Below are 26,761 nucleotides of genomic sequence, written 5' to 3'. Positions count from 1 at the left end.
GCCACCTCTGCCTCCTGGGTTCAAGCACTTCTCCTGCCTCCGCCTCCCAAGTAGCTGGGATTACAGGCATGCGCCACCATGCCAGGCAAATTTTGTATTTTTAATAGAGACGAGGTTTTTCCTTGTTGGTCAGCCTGGTCTCAAACTCCCGACCTCAGGTGATCCGCCCACCTCAGCCTCCCAAAGTGCTGGAATTACAGGCGTGAGCCACTAAGCCCAGCCGAGGTAATATTTCAAATCTAGTAAAATTAGAATGTTTTGGGAGATCATTCTGAAGTAAAGTAGACAGGGTGTGCTAGGGAAAGTAAAAATACGGTTTTTAGTTGGGGTGGGATGGAATTGTGATACTGTAGTTGGTAGAGCTGAAAATGGGTTTGAGAGGAATGGAGAAGAAAATGACTTTGAGTTTAAACCATGTTTGAGATTCCTTCAGAAGATCTACTAGTAGCAGTCTACTAGGTGATTGAGTTTGTGGATATTGGCCCCAGAGTTAGACTGCTAGAGATAAGTAGACTTGTTTTATATATTGGGTTATGGGAGTTTAACTCTGGAAGATGATGATGTTGGGGCTGGGGTGCTAAGAGTATAGAAATCAGTAGTAGAGAATTAGTAGAGTAGGATTTGTGGAAGCCAAGGGAAAAGGGGACATTTCTAGGTGACTAGAGTGATTGCCAGATTTATATACTGTAGACTGGTCCTTAGAATTTCATAGTTATTGAGTTAGAGGACTTCTAGCAGCAGATACTTAGGTGTGGTAGAGGCGGAAGCTGAATTGCAGAGGATGTGTCTTCGTTTTGTTTTCTAAGTGGGTGACTTCTGTATTCTGATAAAAGCTTAGAATTCTTGGTACCAATTGGTACCAATCATGGTGGCCCTTAAAGTCCTGTATTCTGGTAACTTAAGATAACTTCTATTAAGTTGTAAACTCCTTGGTACATCCCACAGTCACTGTTCATCAAGTACCTATTGAATGAAGAAGTATGTTGTGCTCACTAAAAAAAGCTGAAAGCAATCCAAGTGTCCCTGAAAGGCAGGTGAGTAAGGTTTTATCCAGAAGATGTAGAAACTGATACCCGAATTGCTGCCTAAATACTTGCTTTGGCATTGAAAGTGTTCTTTATTTTATCTTGGTGCCTGACACACTAATCTGTCCTGTGCTGCTTCAAAGAAGCATTTGCCAATTTTAAGAACATAGGGCATCTTGAAGACTTACCATGCCAGCTTTGATCACTGAAGTAAGTGGACTGATAGGCAGTTAGCAACAATTAAGTTATTCTTTTACTCCGTTGCCTTTGGGAATCAGAAGTGAATGGTTTTATCTTAAGTACCAATGGCTTACATAAGATTCTAGCCTCTTGAGGACTGGAGTCTTTTGAATTTGGCAACTTTCTGCTTTTCTTGTTTTCCACCTGCAGTATCTCTGGTTATGGGTTTTATGTGACTTAGAAAACAAAAATAAAACCTTTTAATCCACAGGACAATCAGAAGTGAGACTCTTGGCACATTTCCATGTGGATTGAATGATTAGTTCAGGTCCAGGGTACAGTATCAGGATACAAGTGTCTTTCAGAAGTCCCTGAAACTAAATAGCTTAAAGGAATGACTTGCTACTTGTGCATTTAGTCTGAAAGCAAAAAATATTGTACATCCTTACTTTAAACGCTAGAGGATTTAAAGAGAATTGCTTGAGCCCAGGAGTTCAAAACCAGCCTGGACAACATAGCAAGACCCTGTCTTTACAAAAAATAAAAAATTAGCTTTACGATCCTTTACAGTCATAAAAGCCTTTTATTTTATTTTATTTATTTATTTATTTTTCTTTTTTTATTTTTTATTTTTATTTTTATTTTTTTGAGATGGAGTTTCACTCTTGTTACCCAGGCTAGAGTGCAATGGCGCAATCTCGGGCTCACTGCAATCTCTGCCTCCTGGGTTCAAGCAATTCCCCTGCCTCAGCCTCCCAAGTAGCTGGGATTACAGGCATGCGCCACCACACCCAGCTAATTTTTTTTTTTTTTTTTTTTTGAGACGGAGTCTCACTCTGTTACCCAGGCTGGAGTGCAGTGGCACAATCTCGGCTCACTGCAACTTCCGCCTCCTGAGTTCAAGCGATTCTTCTGCCTCAGCCTCCTGAGCAGCTGGGACTACAGGCATGCGCCAGCACACCCGGCTAGTTTTTTGTATTTTTAGTAGAGACGGGTTTTCACCATGTTGGTCAGGCTGGTCTCGAACTCCTGACCTCGTGATACGTCTGCCTCTGCCTCCCAAAGTGCTGGGATTACAGGCGTGAGCCACCATGCCTGGCCAATTTTTTTATATTTTTAGTAGAAACAGGGTTTCACTATGTTAGCCAAGCTGGTCTCAAACTCCTGACCTCAGGTGATCTGCCTGCCTCGGCCTCCCAAAGTGCTAGGATTACATGTGTGAGCCACTGCACCCGGCCAAAAGCCTTATTTTTAATGTGAGTTAAGCCTCCTTCCAAATTACATTTGGATCTAAACAAGCTGGTCTTCTGTATGTTTCCTCTAATATCTTAGTTCTCAAGATAAAAGTATTTTACGTTTTATAACTTCTTTCTCTCACCTGATTAAAAAGATTTCATACTTGTTCAGGAAAGACATAAGTGACTTGTTCGACATAGAGCTTTACATGAAACATTGTCATTTTACAGTTTCACTCTAAGCTGAGATAGGATCAGGGATAGGCATTGGTGGGAGGGAGAAGAGAGGGGAGATGAGTGAATCTATCCATGCAAGATAACATGAATTATTTTTGAATCTACTCTCATCTTTACCACTCCACTGGAACTGCTTATAAAGCTCAGTGAACCCCATGTCATCAAGTGCATTGTCTATTTTCAGTTCTTATCTAGACCTGTAGACATCATTTGATGCTTGATTATTCCCCTCTTCACTTGGTTCCCAAAATTCCACTTACTGCTTACCTCACACCCTTCTGTCTTCCAGTATTTAAAGCCTGCAGTTCCCCAGGGTTTCATCCTTGGACCTCTTCACTATATCTATACACAGCCATTTGCTTGATGATAGTCTCATAGCCTTATAAACCATCTATATACCAGTTCCCAAACTTACCTACAGTTCTGATTTCTTCTCTTGATTTCTGGACTTGAACATACAACTGCCCTCGGATATCTAATATTTTACATTTATGAAACTAGAGCTCTTGATCCTCTCTTCCTAAAAATAATAGTTCCTCTGACAGCCTTCCCCTTACCAATTGGTGGCAACTTCATCCTTTTAATGCCATAAACCTTAGTGTACCCTGACTCTTTTCACATTCTACTTGCCATCTGTTGGCAAATTCTATTGTCTCTACCTTCAAAATGCAGACAGAATTAGGTCATTTCTTACCACCTCCTTAGCTACAAACCTTGTCCAGGCTATCATCTTGTGCTTGGATTATTGATAGCCCCGTAATTGTGTCCCTTAACCTATGTTCTTTAACTTCCTTACACATAATATTGTTAACTGTTCCTCATATATCCTGTTGGAAAAAAGTGTATTTCTATTTTTATTCAGATAATTTTCTTTTTTAACCTAGTTTAAAAACTTTAATCTTAGGATCATACCATTATGTTTGGAGCTCCCTGCCTTGTTTTTGTCAGCGGCTGCATGATCTGTTTTGTGCGTGTGTGTGTGTGTGTGTATGTGTGTGTGTTTTAGTATTTTTAGTGTGTATATGTATACACATCTGTAGGTTTCAGATTTGAATAGATTGAGATTTTATTACCTGTAATAGTTTTCATTATTTTACTTTTTAAAATACAGTTCATCTGGAGAATTTGATATAAAGGGTAAGGAAAGGGTCCATCTTTAATTTTTTCAGATGGCTACCCAGTCATTCAAGCCCAATTTACTAAATCACTTTTCCTGCCAATTAAGAATTTCTTTTATGTAATATTCCTTTATTTGTGTACTCACACAAGTTTATATAGTTTTGGGTGGTTTCATGGACTCCATCGTTAGGAGCCACCAATTTTTAAATGCTCCTAAGAGAGCTGTTCTAAGTAAAATCCTTTTTATATTCTTTCAGACATGTCTTATAAGTTACAGTCGTCCCTTGGTATCCATGGGGGATTGGTTTCAGGACACCCCTGTGGATACCAAAATCCACCAATACTCAAGTCCCTTATTATAATAAAACAGTGTAGTATTGGCATATAACATATGTACATCACCTTGTATACTTAAAATTCTCTCTAGATGGCCGGGCGCGGTGGCTCACGCCGGTAATCCCAGCACTTTGGGAGGCTGAGGCGGGCAGATCACGAGGTCAGGAGATCGAGACCATCCTGGCTAACACAGTGAAACCCCATCTCTACTAAATACAAAAAATTATCTGGGCATGGTGGTGGGTGCCTGTAGTCCCAGCTACTCGGGGAGGCTGAGGCAGGAGAATGGTGTGAACCCGGGAGGTGGAGCTTGCAGTGAACCGAGATTGCGCCACTGCACTCTAGCCTGGGCGACAGAACAAGAATCTGTCTCAAAAAAAAAAAAAAAAAAACCCTCTCTCTAGATTACTTACAATACCGAATACAATGTAAATGCTATGCAAATAGTTTTTATACTGTATTGTTTAGGGAGTAATGACAAGGAAACAAGTCTACATGTTTAGTGCAGACACAGCCATCCATTTTTTTTCCAATATGTTTGATCTGTGGTTGGTTGAATCCACAGATGTAGAACTCATGGATATGGGGGCTGACTCTTATGTTTTGAGACATAGCGTGGTTGGTATAAGTATTATAATGGAATTAGGAAATAGAAACTTTCTTCTGGTTTTCTTAGATTTGGGAATGGATGATGAAGGAGATGATGACCCAGTTCCTCTACCAAATGTGAATGCAGCAATATTAAAAAAGGTAAGGTCTTTAAAGAGTTTAAGTTTATTCTGCTTAATATATAACACTAATTGATTAATAGAAGTAATTCAACAATCTATGTTAGAATTTTATAATTTACTGCTTAAAATTACATTTAAATTTGAATGTTCTTAAACACTTACTTGAGTGATGTTTGTATGTTCTTAAAATATACAGAAAAAAGTTCTGTCTCCTTTCTTGCCACAGTTGACTGTTGTCATTTATTGGGCATCTGTACTGTGTCTACCTATGCAAACACTTCCCTAGGAAGGATGATCTACATGTAGAATATCTGGATCGCAGGTTGGCTTATATGCCTAAATTTTGATAGATACTGTTAAATAGTCTTCTGTAAAGATACCACTTCTAGAGCATGGTGGAATTGAATCGTGACTGTCTTTCTTAGATTTATAATTTTGAAACGGCTAAAGTCAAAATAAAGGAATATGTAACACTTTGTTCCCATTTCTGTCCTTATCTATTCCAGTCCCCTTTCAGGTAGCAATTTATCCTTTTAGTATTTTGTAATACAGGTATTAACAAGTAAGTATATTGTTTTCCCACATTCTTTTTTTTTTTTTTTTTTTTTGAGACCAGAGTCTTGCTCTGTCGCCAGGTTGGAGGGTAGTGGTGTGATCTCAGCTCACTGCAGCCTCTGCTTCCTGGATTCAGGTGATTCTCCTGCCTCAGCCTCCTGAGTAGCTGGAACTATAGGCGCACGCCACCACGCCCAGCTAATTTTTGTATTTTTAGTAGAGACAGGGTTTCACCATGTTGGCCAGGGTGGTTTTGATCTCTTGACCTCATGATCTGCCCACCTCAGCCTCCGAAAGTGCTGGGATTACAGGCGTGAGCCACCGCGCCCGGCATTTTCCCCCATTTTTAAGGTAGCAAACTATACATTTCTATGGTTTTTTTTTCCATATAACAAAATGAAAGGTGATATGTGTATGTTAGTTAATACATAGCATCTTTTTTTTTTTTGAGATGGAGTCTCGCCCTGTCGCCCAGGCTGGAGTGCAGTGGTGTGATCTCAGCTCACTGCAGCCTCTGCCTTCCAGGTTCAAGTAATTTTCCCTGCCTCAGCCTCCCAAATAGCTGGGATTACAGACACCCACCACCACACTGGCTAATTTTTATATTAGACAGGTTTTCACCATGTTGGCCAGGCTGGTCTCCAACTCCTGACCTCAGGCGATCTCCCTGCTTTGGCCTCCCAAAGTGCTGGGATTACAGGTGGAGCCACCATGCCCGGCTGACCTGAATTTTTTTGTGTTTGTTTGTTGTTTTGATCTCACTCTGTTGCCCAGGCTGGAGAGCAGTGGCACAGTCTCGGCTCACTGCAGCCTCCACCTTCCAGGTTCAAGCAATTCTCCTGCCTCAGCCTCCCAAGTAGCTGGGATTACAGGCACTCGCCACCATGCCTGGCTAATTTTTGTATTTTTTTAGTAGAGACAGGGTTTCACCATGTTGGTCAGGCTGGTCTTGAATTCCTGACCTTGTGATCTGACCACCTTGGCCTCCCAAAGTGCTGGGATTACAGGCATGAGCCACCACGCCTGTGGTTTGTTTTTTTTTTTTTTTTTTTGAGACAGACACTCTGTCGCCCAGGCTGGAGTGCAGTGGCACGATCTCAGCTCACTGCAACCTCTGCCCCTTGGGTTCAAGTGATTCTCCCGCCTCATCCTCTTGAGTAGCTGGGATTACAGACACCGGCTACCATGCCCAGCTAATTTTTTTATTTTTGTAGAGACGGGGGTTTCACCATGTTGGCCAGGGTGGTCTTGAACTCCTCACCTCAGGCGATCTGCCTGCTTTGGCCTCCTAAAGTGTGAATGTTTTTACATGTGTTACTGGCCATTTACATTTTCTGCATTGTCTGTTTTCATTTCTCTGTTTTCCTAATGGTCTTAGAAAAATAGTGATAAAATATACATAACATTGATCATTTTCACTTTTTGAAAGTGCACCATTCAGTGACATTAATTACATTCACAGTGTTGTGCAGCTATCACCACTAAGCATTTTCAGAACTTTATCATCCCACACTGAAACTCTGTACCCATTAAACTGTAACTTCCTATTTCGGTATACCCTCCCCCCTCAAAAAAAAATCCCCCTAGGTAAACACTATTCTACTTTCTGTGTCTGAATTTAGCTATCCTGGGTACATAATATATGGAATCATACAATATTAGTCCTTTTGTATCTGGCTTATTTCACTTAGCATAATGTTTTCAAGATTCATCCATGTTGTTGTCTAATGGGCTTAAAAAATTGTAAAATACACATAACAAAATTTACAACCTTAACCATTTTTAAGTGACAATTCAGTGGTATTATCTAATAGGCTTTTTATAAGAACTCTTTAAAAGTTTCTACCAGTTTGCTTGTCTTACGTTAATTCATGTTACGATTTAGAGGCTTTATTTTATCTAGTTAGATCTCATTCTTTATGACTTCTGAATATGTCTTGCAATTAACATATTCTATTTTATACTAATGAAATATGTTTCTAAAAGGATCTTTGCTTGTAGTCGAATGCCCGGTACATTCAAATGCCATCCAAAAGCTGGGGTTATAGCAGTGAACCAAAGAGACAAAATCTCTGCCCTTATGGAGTTTATGATCTGAAGGGGTGGGGAAACATGCAACATAAGAAATACATCAAATGGAAAAACTATGGAGAATAAAGAAGGGAATGGGGAATTTAAAGGGGTGAGTAGGTGAACAGTTAGCTGTTTTGAAAATAAAGATGGTCAGGAGATGTCTTACTGAGAAGATAATCTTTTTTTTTTTTTTTCTTAGGATGGAGTTTTGCTCTTGTTGCCCAGGCTGGAGTACAGTGGCACAACTTTGGCTCACTGCAGCCTCTGCCTCCGGGGTTTAAGCAGTTCTCCTGCTTCAGCCTCAGTAGCTGGGATTACAGGCACGCGCCACCATGCCCGGCTAATTTTTTGTATTTTGAGTAGAGTTGGGGTTTCACCATGTTGGCCAGGCTGGTCTCGAACTCCGGACCTCAGGTGATCCGCCTGCCTCAGCCTCTCAAAGTGCTGGGATTACAGGCTTGAGTCACCGTGTCTGGCCGAAGATAATCTTTTAAACAAAGACGTGAATATTTGGGGGAAAAGAATTCTGGGATTTGGGAGCAAGTGCAGTGACCTTAAGACAAGAGCATGCCCTGCCTTTTTAGGAAAGGCAAGGAGTTTAGTGGAAGCTAGAGCAAGAAGGGAGTAGATAAGGTCAGAGTTAAAGGTTTGGGTGATGTAGGGCCACTTCTGAGAATGAGAAGTGTTTGGTTTTTGGTGTTTTTTGGTTTGTTTGGTTTGTTTGTTTGAGATAGGGTCTCACTGTGTTGCCTGGGCTGGAGTGCAGTGGTGCAGTCATGGGTCACTGCACCTTCTATCTCCCGGGTTCAGGTGATCTTCTCACCTCAGCCTCCCGAGTAGCTGCGACTACAAGCACATGCCACCACAATTGGCTAATTTTTGTATTTTTTGTAGAGATGGAGTTTCACCATGTTGCCGAGGCTGGTCCGGAACTCCTGGGCTCAAGCAATCTGTCTCCTTTGGCCTCCCAGAGTGCTGGGATTATAGGTGTGAGCCACCACACCCAGCCGAGAAGTTTTTTTTTTTAAGCCTGTTTGTATTGAATATATATCATATTTTGAAGAATAATTACATGATGCCAAAACTATGAAAGTGTACAATAAAATCTCCTTTCCCTGTCTCTTATCTGATTGGAAACTGCTCCCCCCACAAAGTAATGTGGCATTTTTTTGTTTTTCTTTTTTACTGGCACCACCCGTTGTGAACCTAGGCATTAGTTTCTTTATATATCCTTTTAAGAGTTTTTTATTTTTAAATTTTTATTTTTTGTTAGTAGTGGTAGTGATTATTTTTATTTATTTATTTTTTTTTTTGACAGAATCTCACTCTCTTGCTCAGGCTGGAGTGCAGTGGCACGATCATGGCTCACTACAGCCTCAACCTCCTGGGCTCAAGTGATTCTCTTGCCTCAACCTTCTGAGTAGCTGGGATCATAGGTGTGCACCACCAGTCCTATCTCATTTTTGTAGTTTTCATAGAGACAGGGTTTCACCATGTTACCCAGGCTGGTCTTGAACTTCTGGGCCTCAAGTAAGTCACCCACCTCGGCCTCCCAAAGTGCTAGAATTACAGGTGTGAGCCACAGTGCCCAGCCTATTATTATTATTATCATCATTTTTTGTAGAGACAGGGTCTCTCTATATTGCCCAGGCTAGTCTTGAACTTCTGGCCTTAAGCAGTCCTGCCTTAGCCTCCCAAAGTGCTGAGATTACAAGTATGAACCACTGTGCCCAGGTTTAGAGTTTTTAAAATGCCTGGATAAGCAAATATTAATTGACGTTTTTTAATTTTCTTATATAGTTGGAATACTTCTTAAGAAGCTATTATTTATTTCATTAAAAACCCTTAGCCGGGTGCGGTGGCTCACACCTGTAATTCCAGCACTTTGGGAAGCAGAGGCGGGTGGATCATCTGAGGTCAGGAGTTCGAGACCAGCCTGGCCAACTAAAAATAAAAAAAAAATTAGCTGGGCGTTGTGGCAGGCACCTATAATCCCAGCTACTCAGGAGGCTGAGGCAGGAGAATCGCTTGAACCCAGGAGGTGGAGGTTGCAGTGAGCCGAGATAGCGCCATTGCACTCCAGCCTGGGCAACAAGAGTGAAACTCCGTCTCAAAATTAAAACAAAAACAAAAACCTTTTCCTGGCCAGGCACGGTGGCTCATAGCTGTAATCCCAACACTTTGGGAGGACAAGGTGGGTGAATTGCTTGAGTTCAGAAGTTTGCAACATGATGAAATCTTATCTCTACAAAAACAAAATACAAAAATGAGCCAGGCATGGTGGCGTGCACCTGTAGTTGCAGCTACTTGGGAGGCTGAGGTGGGAGGATCGCTTCAGCACAGGAGGTTGAGTGAGCCATGATTGCGGCACTGCATTCTAGCCTGGGTGACACAGTGAGACCTTGTCTCAAAAACAAACAACCCTTTGCTTGGCTTTTCCTTATTGAAACTCTTTTTTTTTTTTTTTGTATCCTGGCAATATAATTTCTTGGCTCTGCCGTTTTCTCTTAGCATTGTTTACTCCTCCAACATTTTGCTATGAAAAAGTTTTAGCCATACAGAAAAATTGAAAGAATTACACAGTAGACACCCATGTAGCCACTGCCTAGATTCTACAACTGAAAACACTTTCAGTATTGATTTTGGTCTTTATGCTGGTATGTATAGTCTTAAGTAATCAGCTTCCTGAAACTTTATGAAGTAATTATTCTCCTATTAAGGGAATTTTGGGGCTTTTCCTGCTTTGTTCCTACACCAAATAGTCTTACACATGTGTCTGGGGTATTTGGAATTTCCTGGTTACAATATATGTACATACTCAGCTTTTTTGAGGAGTGCTGGATTAGCTTTCAAAGGGGTTATACCAATTTATACTCTCTAGAAGAGTTTGTGTTTCCTTTCCATTATTGCCCAACCATTAGTATCAGTTTCTTGATTTTTTTTTTCAATCTAGAGAAGTATCTGTAGTGTTAGTTTTGCTTCTAGTAAAGTTGAGCGTTCTTTATGTTTGGCTGTTCAGATTTCATTTATTGGCTGTACATATCATTAACCCATTTCTCTCTAATGATTTTTGAAAGATTTTATATTCTCTCAGCTAATCATTGTTGTACATATTGCAGGTATCTTCTAGACACGTCCTAACTTTTCTTTTTGCATAGAAGCTTTTTAATGTAGTCAAGTACAGTACTCTGTCTGCATGGCTTACTTTTATCTAATAAGATCTTCTCCCTTCTAGGGTTATAACCATTCTTCAAGCTTCATTTTTGTTTTTCAAGCTTGGCTGTTAATGGCTCAAGTCAACCTCTAGCTAGTTATTATTCCAATATAGGGATAAGTTGTCCCAGCAGTGGAATGAGTACCTTGTGACAAAGTGCCACAGAGGAATGAACTTTTGTTGTTGTAGGTCATTCAGTGGTGCACCCACCACAAGGATGACCCTCCTCCTCCTGAAGATGATGAGAACAAAGAAAAGCGAACAGACGATATTCCTGTTTGGGACCAAGAATTCCTGAAAGTTGACCAAGGAACACTTTTTGAACTCATTCTGGTAAGTTTTTAATGTGTAAGATAGCTCTATTCTAGAGCCTTTAAACACTTCTTACAGATTTAAAATTTGCTAACTTCATTGACACTGAATTTTAATACTCTCTAAATTCAAATGTAATGCCATATTTAAATCCACGTATCAGTAACACACTAAATGTAAATGGTCTAAACACAGTTAAAAGGCAGAAATTACCAGATCAGAAAAGCAAGCTTAGCTATGCTGTCTGTAAGAAACCCACTTTAAATATATAGACAGAACCAGGTTTAAAGAATGGAAGAAGATACAGTACACTAACACGAATCAAAAGAAAGCTGGAGTGACTATATTAAAATAGGTTTGGAGGCAAAGAATATTACCAGGGTTAAAGAGGATTATTTCATATTGATAAGGGGATCAGTTTTTTAAAAAGACATAACAATTATAAATGTTTATCTGGCTAGAAGCAGAACTTCCAAGAAGTGAAACAAAACCCAATAGAACTCAAAGAAGTCCACAAAGTGACAATCATAGAGATTTCAGCACCTCTCTCAATTAATATAACTAAACAGAAATCAGGATAACTTGATATAACACTATTGACCAAATTGTCTTAATGGACATTTATAAAATATTATATATATATATTTTTGAGACAGAGTTTCACTCCTGTCACACAGGCTGGGGTGCGGTGGCATGATTTTGGCTCACTGCAACCTCCACCTCCCAAGTTCAAGCGATTCTCCTGCCTCAGCCTCCTGAGTAGCTGAGATTACAGGCATGAGCCACCATGCCCAGCTAAGTTTTTGTATTTTTAGTAGAGATGGGGTTTCACCATGTTGGCCAGGATGGTCTTGAACTCCTGACCTCAGGTGATCCACCTGCCTATGCCTCCCAAAGTGTTGGGATTACAGGCATGAGCCACCGCGCCTGGCCTAAAACATTATATGTAATGATAGCAGAATACATATTCTTTTCAAGTGTATATTACCAAGATAGACCATGTTCTGGGCCATAAAACAAGTCTCAGCTGGGCGCGGTGGCTCACGCCTGTGATCCCAACACTTTGGGAGGGCGAGGCGGGTGGATCACTTGAGGCTAGGAGTTTGAGACCAGCCTGGCCAGCATGATGAAACCCCATCTCTACTAAAAATACAAAAATTAGGCCGGGCGCGGTGGCTCACGACTGTAATCCCAGCACTTTGGGAGGCCGAGGTGGGCGGATCACGAGGTCAGGAAATCGAGACCATCCCGGCTAACATGGTGAAACCCCATCTCTACTAAAAATACAAAAAATTAGCCGGGCGTGGTGGCAGGAACCTGTAGTCTCAGCTACTCGGGAGGCCGAGGCAGGAGAATGGCATGAACCTGGGAGGTGGAGCTTGCAGTGAGCTGATATCGCACCACTGCCCTCCAGCCTGGGCGACAGAGCGAGACTTCGTCTCAAAAAAAAAATTAGTTGGGTGAGGTGGCACCCACCTGTAATCCCAGCTACTTGGGAGACTGAAGCAAGAGAATCGGCTGAACCTGGGAGGTAGAGATTGCAGTGAGCCGAGATCACGCCACTGAATTCCAGCCTGGGTGACAGAGTGAGACGGTGTCTTAAAAAAAGAGTCTCCATTGTAAAAGGATTCAGGTCATACAAAGTATGTCTTCTGACTGCAATGGAATTAGAAATCATAAACAGAAAGGTATCTGGAAAAATCTGCAACTACTTTTAAACTAACACATTTGCAAGTAACCTATGGGTCAGAGAAGAAATAGAAAGTATTTTGAGCTGAGTGGAAGTAAAACACATGAAAAATCTGTGAGATGCAGCTAAAGAAGTACTTAGAGGGAAATTGATGGAATGAAATACCTATATTATTAGAAGAAAAGTTTCAAATCGGTGATCTAAGCTTCCACCTTAAGAAACTAGTAAAAGATGAAATTAAATACAAAGTAAACAGAAGAATGAGAATATTAAAGGGCAGAAATCAATGAAATAGAAAACAAGTAAACAATAAAGTCAATGAAACCAAAACCTGTTTTTTAAAATGAGATCAATAAAGTGTAGTGCTATAACTGCTTATGTTTGAACTCTTTTAAGTGTGGACAAATATTTTTGCCAAGACCTGATGTGGTATTTGTGTGCATGTGTACACACATATACAACAGTAGTGGCCGTTATTTCACATTTGAGCTAGTATAGTTTGGTTAAGGAAGCAGAAGCATTCAACATTATAGAGGTATAACAAAGAAGGTCACATAAAAGTCTTTCACAGAAGAACTTATGAGTGATTTATTCTTCTCCTTTTAATTTCTTAAAATTAGCATTTTAAGCTTTATTAGATATGGAGTGTCAACCATTAACTTTGGATTTAGTTTAAAACATCAAGTATACTTTAAGGAAAACAACTGTCTCTTTACAGGCTGCAAACTACTTAGACATCAAAGGTTTGCTTGATGTTACATGCAAGACTGTTGCCAATATGATCAAGGGGAAAACTCCTGAGGAGATTCGCAAGACCTTCAATATCAAAAATGACTTTACTGAAGAGGAGGAAGCCCAGGTAGGTAGCATGCATTTTTGTCTTTGATCACATGCTCTTAAAAAGGGACTAACACCTATAACATGCCAGGAAAAGAGGTGACTGTATCAAGTAGTCTTGATACTTTAGGGATAATATGTACTTTATGTGTCTTAAACATACTGTTCTGTCTTTATGAATCTGAACACTTAGATGATACTGCATTTTAAGCATAAGAACAATTAGTTTTCAATGAGAAGAGCTCTTGTTAATGTATTAACAGTTACTAGTTTTGGCACCTGCAACTTTCTGTATAGACCATACATATCTGACATCAGAAAAGCAGGCCCTAGAGAGAAGTATATGCTAGGGTACTTTAGAGCAACTTAATGAGGGGAGGAAATGAAAGAATAGATCAGAATGATTTTGTTGACATGACTACAGACTGAAATAATGTGAATGAATTAACTGAATTTGCTCTGTCAACTTTAGTAAATTGCCCATTGCCTTTGTTCATAATTTCAGCAGGGCAGAATAAAAACCATGGGAGGCAAAGAAAGGAAATCCGGAAATATAGTCTTAACCTGGTGTTGTTCTAATTTTCCATCTGTTCTTCTGACTCAACTCACTGGCTATCGATGAATCAGTAGGTAGTATTTATAAGTCTTAGGAAAGACTACTCAAGTTAAGGTACTTCCCTATATCCATCTCTTTTAGGTACGCAAAGAGAACCAGTGGTGTGAAGAGAAGTGAAATGTTGTGCCTGACACTGTAACACTGTAAGGATTGTTCCAAATACTAGTTGCACTGCTCTGTTTATAATTGTTAATATTAGACAAACAGTAGACAAATGCAGCAGCAAGTCAATTGTATTAGCAGAATATTGTCCTCATTGCATGTGTAGTTTGAGCACAGATTCCAAATCTTATGGCCGAGTTTCTTCTAGTATGATGGAAAGTTTCTTTTTTCTTTGCTCTGAATAAAACTGAACTGTGGGTTCTCTATAAGTGGCATTTTGGGCTTTCCCTCTTTTTTGTAAAGCAATGTCTGCCTAGTTTATTGTCCAGTTAACTTTAGTGACCTTTTAAAAGTTGGCATTGTAAATAAAACAACTTGCAAAAAAGTTTTCTGGAATAGAATTAACAAAATATTATCTTTATTCATGAGTTGGAAACTGGAAAAAGGCTTCTTGAAGTAAATGTTCTGAGTGGAGTTACTAGGATGTCTTCCAGCCTCCTGCAGTCAAGGAGTACCACTACTGTATTGATTAGCCTGTATGTAGCAGGGCTCCCTTCATTGCATCTGAGGACTTGTTTTCTTTTTAATTTTATTTTTAATCCTCTTAGTTTTAAATATCTTGCCTAGAGACTCAGTTACTACCCAGTTTGTGGTTTTTTGGGAGAAATGTAACTGGACAGTTTGTTAGCTTTTCAATTAAAAAGACACTTAACCCATGTGGGATGTCATCTTTTTATAATTAGTGTTCCCATGTGGAGAAAATTATTCACACTACTTGCATGTAAAAAAATAATTTAACTTTTAACATTAAAATATGTAGTAAAACCCAGAAAGCATCCATCATGAATGCAAGATACTTTCAATAAAAAGTAAGTTATATAGTAGGTAGTTAAGTTTGCTTTTGTGGACTTAAATGTGTCTCTTCACTTAAATGGGTTGAACGTGTATATATTTGTTCAGCTTGAAAAGACTTAGTTTATGTCCTAGCTCACTGGAGGCTGCTGACATAACCATAACTTCTGTCCCTTCTAATTGTCATTTATATGCCTAACTGGAGCTAGTACTTTAATTCTTAACACAAAATTACTCTGCCATTGTTTCCAGCTTCCCTCCTACAATAGAATGAAGTTTTTTTGATGGCTTGAGATGGCTCACAAATTTTGATTTTTTTTTCTTCCTTGTGCTCCCTTTTTTTCTCCTTCCTTTTCCAGTTAACATCTATATTCACATGTAATCTTGTTTTCTCTTCACATCCACTGAGTTGTTCAGGCTCAGATCATCCCTTGACAGTAGTTTGCCTTCATCTCACCTTTCATTTGTCCCAAATTCACCTTATTTAATAAAGTCCCATATGTTGTCTCACTTAATTCCAATTTGTTGTCTGTACCAAAGATAGAAACTATAACGTGTGTGGGTCAAATGAGGCCCATAGCCTGTTTTTGTAGTCTTTGAGCAAAAAATGGTTTTTACGTTGTAAAGAGTTATTTAAAATACACACACACACACTCACCAGAAACTGTATTTGACCAAAAAGCCTAACATATTTTACTATCTGGCATTTAACAGAAAATGTTTGCCAACCCCTGTGACTACTTTTGGATTCTTGGTTCCCTTTACTCTTAGGACATAAGCTTGTTTTCTGTTTGTCCTGGTTTTAGTGGGGAAGGTAGCGGTGTATAGTCCTAGCTGAATTGTCTCATCTACCAATTCCTGCTATTATAAGATCAACTTCTGCAAAAACCTTATCCACCTCAAGTATCCTTGGCAGCTGGGCATGGTGGCTTATGCCTGTAATCTCAACATTTTCGGAGGACAAGACAGGAGGATTGTTTGAGCCCAGGAGTTCAAGACCAGCCTGGGCAACACAGGAAGTCCCTGTCTCTCCAAAAAAAAAAAAAAAAAATTAGCAGTCATATGGTGCATGCCTATGATCCCAACTACTTGAGAGGCTGAGGTGGGAAGATTGCTTGAGCCTGAGAAGTCGAGGCTGCAGTGAGCTGGCATTGCACCACTGCACTCCAGTCTAGGCAATAGAGCGAGACCTTGTCTCAAAAACAAACCAAAAGTATCCTTAGCAGTATTATGACAAACAAATCTAGGATTACTGCCATATGCCATGTTTAACTTGTAAAGGAAGTATCACCTTCTAAGAAACTGGAGCTTGTTATTACCACTTAATCTGTATAATACTCAGGAGTAGTTAGAATTATATGAGTAAATAACGTCACTATCCATATTTAAAGGATAATGGGATCTTTCAGAAAGATTGGATGGACAGACAATATAGTAGTAATTTAAATTTTTGTTTCTTGACTTTCTGTAGTCCCTAAACAAACAACAAAAAATCCTAGTAATCTTAAACTTTTACATTAATAGAAATCCAAGAGAAAATAAGCCATTTGTGACCATTGTGGACCCAAATAAATCATAGACGTGGTATTAAGAAGCCCTTTTCAGTCTGGTTGCAGTATTCTTTTCCTACCTTTCTTTTTCCTGTTCCCTACTGTATGCCCACTATTTCTTTAATATATCTACTAGAACTTTTCTAGGCTTTCACGTGGAGTGAGTGGTCCTTTCTCATTATCACAGTAGCCAAACCTCAGTCTTCAAAACTCCACTCATTTCTGGCTACTCTCACTTCCCAACCATTCTTCTAAACTAATATCGTGGCATTAAGTCATACCTTGAGGCTGGAGTTTTAGTGTCTGCATGGCCTTGGGCAAGTTGGAAATAGGTACTACGGTTTTATAGATCTAGTGCAGTCTGCTTTATATTAGTTCCAGGACTTCATTGGAAGTCACTTGACAGCAGGATTTAACTTGTATTTAGCAGCACTACTCCATGAATTTCAGTATAAGTAACATAAGTGAAAAGTCCTTGTGAAATGCAGGTACAGGGCATAATGAAAACAAGAAGAGCAGTTTTAATGCATGAGAGGGGAGAGCTTGATGTAATAGCCTTGGTTTGGAGAGTGGTTACTGATGAATTATGAAGACTTTCTCTAATTACTGTTATAGTAGTAAAGGAAAGAAAACCCTTGTTGATAAAGTAACCTTAGGGATTAATTAGGAAATGCCTTTTATTTCACCAGGAAAGAATGAGAGGAAGAAGGTATTTGGCAGATTTGGGTGATTGAAGGATGTTTGTCAGTTTCCTCTGTAAACAAGATGCTGCTTTCTGCAGTGTGCTGCTTTTAATGATGAAGTCCTTTGAAGGACTCCATGACAGTCCTTTGGCTTCTCACCTTTTCATTGATTATGTCACTTGTGATCTAAAAGTAAACCAAAACCTTCCTGAATGTTAGCTTATTACTTTCTCCCTAACATTGTCATAGGCTAAAGATGTGCCCCCTCAAATTCTAATAATTTTTTTTTTTTTTTTTTTTGAGACAGGCTCACTCTGTCACCTAGGCTGGAAGGCAGTGGTGCGATCTCAGCTCACTGCAACCTCCGCCTCCTGGGTTCAAGTGATTCTCCTGCCTCAGCCTCCCGAGTAGCTGGGATTACAGGCACATGCCACCATGCCTGGCTAATTTTTTTGTGTTTTTATTAGAGATGGAGTTTTACCATATTGGCCAGGCTGGTCTTGAACTCCTGACCTTGTGATCTGCCCGCCTTAGCCTCCGAAAGTGCTGAGGTTACAGGTGTGACCCACCGCACATGGCCCTAATAATTCTTAAGTTGTAGAAGCAAGTTACTCTTTTGAAGTGCCATGTGTTAGCTTGCCTTAATCTATTCTTGATATACAAAATAGATACTGCTTTACAGTTCTTATATTTTCTCAAGGATTCACAAAATCATCCTGTTGCTCCCTATGTGGGATTATAGCTGTGACTTTTTACTGTACAACTGTCAGAATACACCAGCTCCTAGAATTAAGCAAGAGCTATATTGTGACTTGGTTGGACAGGTAACTGCAGCCTTGTAACATGACATCATAGTAATGCTGACCTTATCTTAAAACTAGCTGGGGAGGGAGGATAGTAACAGTGAGTCACTGTGGGCATCTGACTTAGGGCAGGCAGATATTCCAAATCACATCATCTTTCAGTTTACATAAAAATTGGCCAATCCTATGGGCTGTGTTCTGATCCCAACATAAATTTTATTTAAATTAATTTGCCTAGGCTCTCAATAAGGCAGTTTGGGAATATAAAGTGGTTTCCACCAGAAAAGAGAAAATTGAGAGAGCAGCAGACCTCTCGCTCTAAGCACCCTTTACAAGCTTAACTTTTGCTTGCCACCATTACCTTTTGAAGATTTTTTTTAATTGCTCTTCGCAGAGCAGGATTACCCCATAGGCAGTGTGCCCAGAGTAGCCCGAAGAGCTTTTTGATTCTTCTTTTAAGAGACAAGGTCTCACCTCTGCCGCCCAGGCTGGAGCGCAGTGATGTGATCACAGCTCACTGCAGCCTCGAACTCTTGGGCTCCAACAGTCCTCCTTCCTCAGCCTCCTGAATAGCTAGGACTACATGTGTGCGCTACCATGCCTTGCTAGTTTTTGTATTTTTAAATTGATTTTTATAGAGATGAGGTCTCCTTATGTTGCCCAGGCTGTTTTTGAATTCCTGGGCTCAAGATCCTCCTGCCTCAACCTCCCAAAGTGCTGGGATTATAGATGTGAGCCACAGCACCCACCAATTTTTCCTTTTCTAAAGCTCAGTGTACATTCTGGTAGGAAGGAATCAACCAAGTAAATGTTCTCCCTACAAAGTTGTTTGAGGATTTGAAAAGTTAATCTTCAATTATCTGGATTTGAAACCAGTGTATAACTTTTTAAGCTAGGAAGAAGTCAAGAATAAGAAGATTGCAAGCAAAGGGAAAGCTTACAAAATGGCTGAATCCTTAGAGTGTAGCTCCTGGCTTCTCCTTGGTAGGAAGCATTAGACATGGTTTCCCTCTTGGGAGCTGGGAGCTTTTGGTGTAGTTCAGGAGAGAAGGCATAAATACTGCTGGGAGGGAGTGGATAACTCTAATAAAAATGTTCCTGGGCTGGGCGCGGTGGCTCACGCCTGTAATCCCAACATTTTCAGAGGCTGAGGTGTGCAGATCACGAGGTCAAGAGATCGAGACCATCCTGGCCAACATGGTGAAACCTCATCTCTACTAAAAATACAAAAATTAGCTGGGCGTGGTGGCACATGCCTGTAGTCCCAGCAACTCGGGAGGCTGAGGCAGGAGAACTGCTTGAACTCGGGAGGCGGAAGTTGCAGTGAGCCAAGATCATGCCACTGACTGCAATCCAGCCTGGCGACAGAACGAGACTCCGTTTCAAAAAAAAAAAAAAGTTTCTGGACAGAACAAGCTTAATGAGCCAATGGGGGGCTACAGAGCTGAAAGGTGCTACGAAACGTTCTGTAAAGTGAAACTAATTTGGTTTCAAGAATCGAGTTGGATTTGTTTGGGGGTGGAGAGATGCCAAAGTGAGGAAAAAGCAGTGCACAGTCAGGACCTAACAGCAGAAGGTTGGGTGTTGGTACATTTCCCTGAGAATATAGATTAAAGAGAAATTAGGGCAGGATTAGTCACAGTACTTTGCTGACACTCAGTAGTATTTTATCAGCATTTATTCATCAGACCCACATTAGGCAGGGCAATTTTTGAGTGTTTGAGCTAAATTCTAATTTTTTAAATTTTTATTTTATTTTTTTGCTGTTCAACTAAACCAGTCTTTTGAATGTTGGGGGTTTTACAGTTAGAGTCCTGATGACTTTTTCTTGTTTACTGTTGTTAAAAATCACTACCTCCAATGGTCACAGAGAATGAGTAAGAGAACTGGCTGTGCATATCAAGATGAAGTATGGTGTAAGAAATATTTCAGAGCATGTCCTTTGGCCCAAGATTGAGCCGTTTGGACATCTAAGCAGGATTGGCTGAATGTTATCCTTTCTGCTGAGGCATCAGTGGAGATGATCATTAGTGGTGGCCGAAAAGTGTTGTCGAAGGTGCTCTTGCTTGACACACTTCCAATGCGGGACATAGTTTGAGTGATAGATGTCTAATTCATTGATAATGTACTTGTTGCCTTGCAAGTCTTGTGTACTGCTGGCTACCTCTGGTCTGTGTGCTAGTATTGAGCAGCATTCTATGGGAGGAATGTAGTTGCTCATAACAGTGTCTGCTTCCACATCTGTAGTTCTTGTGACCTTCTGATATCTGTCAACTTTAAATTTTCTGGAAGTATTTAAGTATATTCAGACCTTCTGATATCTCTTAACTTCAAATTTTCAACCTGCTATATAGCAGCCTCTTATTGCACACTGAGGATCAGCTTAATTCCTTAAAGTGCTCTCACTTTGAATACCTCCCACCTAGCTGGTGAAAATTCTTATTTGTCCTTTCTTTCCTGAATGTACCATTTCACAGCCTTTAACTCTGCCTTCTTCAATTGCTTTGCAGATTTTTCTGTTCCAGGAAGCTTACAGAAAGGGGTGGGAAAATAGAGAAGCTGTACTCTGTACCCTCAAGTACTCAAGCAGGGTTTCCAGAGTGGCTTTTTTTATTTTTATTTTTTATTTATTTATTTTTTTTTGGTGAGTGGAACCTGGCTTTTCCTATTCCCTCCCCAAGTTCTCCACCCCGCTTCCTGACATTGCACATGCCTGAAAGAACAAGGCTTCAGATAAAAGAATGAGAACACTTGAATGAAAAAGGAAGACTTGGTCCAGAGCCCCTGGTGAATATGAAAGAAGTGTGGCCTGGACTATCTCCCGCATAATTCACAGCTGCTATCTTGTCTTCAGAAGTGAAACATCCCTTACCAATAGTGACCTAACTTGTGAGGACTGCTTGTGATAGGATAGTTCCCACCCCCAGGACATAAGTTTTCCCTTTCCAGTTAACATGCCTAATCCCATGTTATGTTTAAGAGCTTGAAAATCCTTCCTGACCTGAGCTAGGCTTTTATTTTAAGGGACTGTGTGTGCGAACATCCCCACCATCTATGTTTCCTGTTTTCAAATTCCGTGCCGTTTGAGTATTTTCAGATGCTCACTGCCAGTAATGGTTTGTTAGTAGCTCCAGACCATTAGAGAAGAGCTCAGGAGTCAGAATTTGAAAGATGCCCACAGGGTGATTTGAGATTTGGAACAAGGTTATCACAATAAGTTGGGATTGGGGGAGTTGACACAACCAGGGTCTGCTTGGGTGGGCAGCTGTTTCAGAAACCCTTGGTGAACTCTTAAAGCCCTGAAGAGCTTAAAAAAAGCTCTGAAGAGATCTGAGAGTCACACTTAATGACTCTCAAAGAACCTCAAAGAAAAGCCAACTTAGCCTTTTTATACAATTAACTAGATTTGGGCCTTAAATTCTACTTTGACATATAGGCCTAAGAAGTAGTTTAACATGGCCTTGTTATTGTTACCCGTACCCCTTCTGTTCTGTGCTGTTTTCTGAGAAACGGATGCAGGAACTTATTCCCTTTCTTCCTCTCTGGAACAGGATATAAAGAACCCTTCTGCTTCCCTTTACTTGTGGCCTTCCTGGCCAGGCTTACTGTACACTGAACAAAGCTAGGGTGCAGTGCTTCTGAGCTAGCTGTTGGGGGTCCACAGCCAGAAGGAATGGGAGACAACAGGAGCCATTCAAAAGATAATTACATGTCAGAAGAGAGTCCATCCATGGGGTTCTGTTAAAGTAGACACCTTCAGATTGGGAGACGTAGGCTTTGTCTGCTTGCTGGGCTGAACCCTCACCATATCCACTGAGAACAAAATGGGGAGCAGCTGTACCAGGGGAGGGATGAACGTCTTTCACCCAAGTTGCAAGTCTGCTAGTTGTCTGGAAATGTTCAAGGGAGGCTAAGCTATCTTGTCTTATGATGTCTCAGGAAACAGGGTTGGTTCTCAGCTGGCAGTGAAGGGGGACTGGTGTGGTATTAGAAGTTGAACTTGAGGTTGCAATCTCAAGTCACCCTCTGGCCTCACAGGAATGCACCAGGGTGATTTGGGAGGACCTGAGTTTCCTTTCTGCAGTCAGATTTTTTTTAAAAAAAAGCTGATCTGATTTAAACAGAGTTGCCAAAGGCTTCCCCGCCAATACACAAAGACTGCATTGTTCATGTACCCTGTGTACTCTAAGTGAGACACCAAATCAGATGCAGCAACCTGGTCTTACATAAGCCCTGGTTAGAATATAGGTGTTTTTTTTTAAACAACTAGGCCAGTAGCCAGAACAGAATTCTTTAAAATGGGACAGATGTCCAGAGAATGGCTAGTGTCCTCTAGCACTCTCTCAGAAGCAAAAGCAAGTCTGGGGTTACAACTTCCAGTGGCCTACTTTAAATAGACGCTGCTCTGGAAAATGACTTTCTTTATAAATATCTTTAAACACAAAATCCAAAAAACAGAACTCAGTGGAATGACAGTGACAATGCATGATGGTGGCCCAGTGGCTGTCCCATGTGAAATACTTCTTGCCTGACATTTATCATCTACTTGTTGACTGACCTATTGAGGTGCCTTCATGACACCTTTTACATTCATGATAGGTCTCAGGAAGACAGCAGTGTACTTGGTGGAAACTGTCATGTAAAAAGTGGGTTGTAGGGAGCTAAACAGTGAGTACACATGGTATATGGATACAGAATGGAATAACAGACATTGGAGACTTCAAAAGGTGGGAGATGAAAGGGGGATGAGGTATGAAATCCTACCCTGTTGAGTACAATGTGCACTACTTACGTGCACAGTACACTGTTCAGGTGAGGGGCACACTAAAAGCCCGGACCTCACCGCTACACAATATATTCATGTAACACAGCTGCACTTGTACCCCTAAATGTATACAAATAATCTAAAAATAAAGTGGATATGGTGGCTGTCGTGTCCACCGACAGCGTATGTGACTTTTTAAAAAGTGGGTAATAGATTTATCAAACTTGAAGGCTTGTGTGAAAATACGAAAAATACTTTGTGTCTTAACAGATGCAGTCTTTGGGAGGAAAGGGTGCTATTAAAAAATCCTCCTTTAGGATTTTGTGGTGCTAATAGGTTATAAAAGATTCCTGTTTGCTCTTGTTTTCCTTGAAATAGGATATGCACTTGTGGAATGTTTTCTTTTCTCTCTGCCCTCAGAGGAAAATGGAGCCTAGTGGTCATGTGTACCTATTTCAGGTTGGATTGTCTTTTCAGCCTTTATGGACGGCAGTTGGCGACTCATTTATTCTTATATGAGCACTGGGGAACAGGCTGGCCTGCATCATTGTGGGGTCAGAGGGATTGGGGGTTAAGAGCAAAGCTTGGAATTGGGAGTACAGGCGTAGCTCTCAGGTGAGGCAGGCAGGGCCCACACCCCTTTAGGGGAGATGACAAGTGTAAACCCTGGTTTCTGCAGGCTGGAGGTTTGGGAACATATGTACCATAGGAAACAAACTCCAAGTTTCCTGACTGTGGAGAAGAAAAGGAAAGAATATCATGCTCTGTTACTGAAACAGCTTATTCCTCAGGGTCAGGCTTTGAAAAACAAACCCAGTAAAAAGTATCTTTATTCTCATGTTTAAAAAAGTTTTTCTATGATGATGCATTAACAATACAAAAATATTTTGAACACTACAATAATCTTTTTCTCAAGACTTCTTGCAGTGTTACACTAGAATATGTGATCTTTGGATTCTGAGAAACCAGTGGCTAAAGTAGGAACTAAAGCCTTTTTTTTGAAAGGTGTGTGAGTAAATGGACAGCCTTTTTTTTTTTCTTTTGAGATGCAGTCTCCCTGTTACCCAGACTGGAGTGCAGTAGCGCCATCTCGGCTCACTGGAACCTCCGCCTCCCGGGTTCAAGCGATTCTCCTGCCTCAGCCTCCCAAGTAGCTGGGATTACACGCACGCACCACCACGTCTGGCTAATTTTTGTATTTTTAGTAGATACAGGGTTTCACCATGTTGGCCAGGCTGGTCTCAAACTGCTGACCTCAGGTGCTACACCTGCCTCGGCCTGCCAAAGTGCTGGGATTACAGGTGTGAGCCACTGCGCCTGGCCCGACAGCCCTTTTTCTTTGGATTTAGGCTATGTGAGGAGGCAAAAAACAAAAATTAAATTAAAAAAACGACTTGTTTTTCAAGGCTCAGGGTTGAAGCTTGGCTCAAAAATGGGTTAATGTAGGCTATGGTGAAAACCTGTTGTCCACTACTGGAGGTTTTCTGGGCTCCTTGATCTAGTTGTAATGGTCCTCTGTCCCGCAGCCCCATGGGGAAACTGGAGCCGGCCTGGATTGAATGCTGGAAGACAGGCTCTGGCTGTCATGAGGTTTTGGGTTTGCCATCTCACAGCTGCCCAGGAGCTGGCTGGACTGCCATAGATGAACTGGAAATGGAATTGTGAAAAAGGCTCTGTGAATGGGGAGGGGTGCACACTGGATTTGGGCCATGACTTCTTTGAACTATTGACTGCAGCTGCTAGTGACGAGCCTGGGGCCTTGGTATCAGAGCTTCTTAGGCTGGTGAGTTTCTCAGGGAACACTTCCAAATAATTTGAACTAGAGCTAGATACACCCTCCCCTCCCCCAATTTGCCTGATAAGGTAGTGTCAGATTATTTCTGCTGCTTAGGTTGATAGGCCTAACTTAACCTATTCCATTCCCCTTCCTGCTTCTTGCAAGCTCCTGAGATCATAGTAAGGGGCTTCCTCTGGTCCAACTTATGAGTAGCAGCTGGTTTTGTTTTTGTTTTTATAAACAGAGCTTCTCCATTTCCTTAAAAGAGAAGAGTTGTCATCTTGAGCTTTGTGGTTGTGACCATGCTCACATGTTTGACAAACCAGCTCATTCTTGGTCCATGAAGTGTCTGAATGGGGAGGGTGTGGCAGTGGGGGATGGGGGAGATGGGTAGAGAAGGTAGCTAGGCTCAGTTCAGCCCATCTCTGACCTATAGCAGAAAAGCTAGGAAGGCAGAGGCTTCTGGCTGGCAAGGCAGATGGTACAAAGAATAGATGCAGGCAGCCATAGGTACAAGGGATTCCCTTAATTAGATGACACATCAACACAGATCTGATTCCCACCACTTGGAGCAATTTGAATCGATGGCCCCAGGTTCAGGCAGAAGTTCTGCAGCCTCTGAAATCTTCAGGGTCTGGACCCTGAGATGACGTTAACAGGACCCCTGGCCAGTTTCCATGAGATCTGGGTCTCTGTCGCTTTCTCTCAGGGGTAGGCTCCTGGAGGCAGCCAGATGTCCTGTGCCTGCTAGGCCACCTGTCTCTGAGATTCCTGTTGCTGTACCTGTGTGCTCTGCAGGGTGCTGCGGGGGGCCTGTGGGGGTCCTGGGGCTGGGAGGCTGAGAGCAGTGGAGAGACCTGGGGATGTAGGTGCCGGCTCCGCAGGGCTAGTAAGCAGTTCTGTGGGGAAGCGGGGCAGCAGATGGTATGAGGGTGAGTCCTGGGGAGCTGGGGACCCGGGGCAGCCTAGAGCACTGTCATCGGAAGGAACGGGGCTGGGGCAGCGGCCTTCTCCGGGTAAGTACCGAATGCATTTCTTTTTCCTCCTAGGAATAGTGAAGAGAGTTATCTGTAAACAGAGGGTGAATTCAGTCATACACCACAACCAAAAAATGCTGCCTTTGCATAGGCCTGGTTGATTTCTTGTCCTCTCTTCCCAGGACTTGGGTGGTAAGTCAAGTGTCCTCAGACTGCCACTCTGCTTGGTCTGGCCCAGACCTAGGACAGGTGCAGTTCCCAGAACAGCCACAAGGTGGCAAAGGGGCCTTTTGTCAATAGGCCTGTGGGCCGTCACCTGTCTTCCAAGGGAGTCATCTCCCAGTCCCGGCCTTTGAGCTTCTCCAGGTGTGTTTGTGGGACTCAGATCTGCACCAAGGCAAGGGGCCACAATGCCTATGGCTTCCTTGCCCAGCCATCCCAGTCCTCAGGCTGGGCTAGAGGAAGAAGACGTGGACAGTGACTCTTCTTGTCCATTACCATCCTTGAGTTCTCTGGGCCAGTTTGTCTCTGATGGAATGAATGGAATAGAACTTCCCCTGAAGACAGGGTTGTTTCCCACTGTGTCTGTGTATGTGGATACACAGACACACCCCAAACTCCTCCTTGCCCTTGGACAGGGAGTGTGGTGGGTACACTGAGAGGCTGGACAAGTGTTCCTTAGAGCCAGTGAGTGGCCTTACTGCCTGGAGTACCCTCCATCTTAGCCCTGCCAGGCCTGGCCTGAAACTGACTGAGGAAACTTTAACCACTTGTTGGGTAAACCTTGTCACACCCACAAGTATTTCTCTGTTGTATGGTGAAACATATGAGCCCTTTCCCTCAGACAGCCCAGGGTATCCTGGCTCCTCTCCCCCAGCCTCTCCAGCCCTTTGATCTCAGTAGGTACAAGATAGCAAGTCATAAGGCTACCTGGCAACCAGATGGTTCTGTGTTGTTGTCACCTTGTTTTTTTCAGATTAAGGGCTCAGGATGGTATAGGCAGGGATCCCATCTTGAAGAAGTGAGGGAGCCCATGGGCCATAATGACTTTGAGGCCTGGGAGAATGGGCTCCAGGCCCCCTTAGTGGTGGT

General features: G+C 41.6%; 2 protein-coding genes across 15 annotated transcripts in view; one reads left to right on the top strand and one right to left on the bottom strand.

Moving 5' to 3' along the window:
- The window catches only part of PPP2CA (protein phosphatase 2 catalytic subunit alpha), a 71,684-nt gene extending 56,060 nt beyond the window's left edge, over positions 1 to 15,624 (top strand). For 3 of the 4 annotated variants that reach the window (XM_063723964.1, XM_063723966.1, XM_063723965.1), the window contains 4 exons: positions 4,809 to 4,882; positions 10,895 to 11,038; positions 13,426 to 13,566; positions 14,242 to 14,537. In XM_063723964.1, the coding sequence (XP_063580034.1) occupies positions 4,809 to 4,882; positions 10,895 to 11,038; positions 13,426 to 13,566; positions 14,242 to 14,277 (395 nt within the window). In that variant the 3' untranslated portion in view covers positions 14,278 to 14,537. 4 annotated transcript variants of the gene reach the window in all.
- The window catches only part of TCF7 (transcription factor 7), a 42,093-nt gene continuing 30,263 nt past the window's right edge, over positions 14,932 to 26,761 (bottom strand). For 4 of the 11 annotated variants that reach the window (XM_054556555.2, XM_024247037.3, XM_054556556.2 and 1 more), the window contains one exon: positions 14,932 to 25,737. In XM_054556555.2, the coding sequence (XP_054412530.2) occupies positions 25,440 to 25,737 (298 nt within the window). In that variant the 3' untranslated portion in view covers positions 14,932 to 25,439. Of the gene's footprint in view, positions 26,198 to 26,761 lie in introns of all 11 variants that reach the window. The other 7 variants (XM_024247038.3, XM_054556558.2, XM_024247034.3 and 4 more) reach the window with 5 other exon arrangements.

The sequence above is a fragment of the Pongo abelii genome, chromosome 4 (assembly GCF_028885655.2).
Source record: "Pongo abelii isolate AG06213 chromosome 4, NHGRI_mPonAbe1-v2.0_pri, whole genome shotgun sequence".
Taxonomy (NCBI): Eukaryota; Metazoa; Chordata; class Mammalia; order Primates; family Hominidae; genus Pongo; species Pongo abelii.
This window is presented reverse-complemented; position numbering and strand designations above follow the sequence as displayed.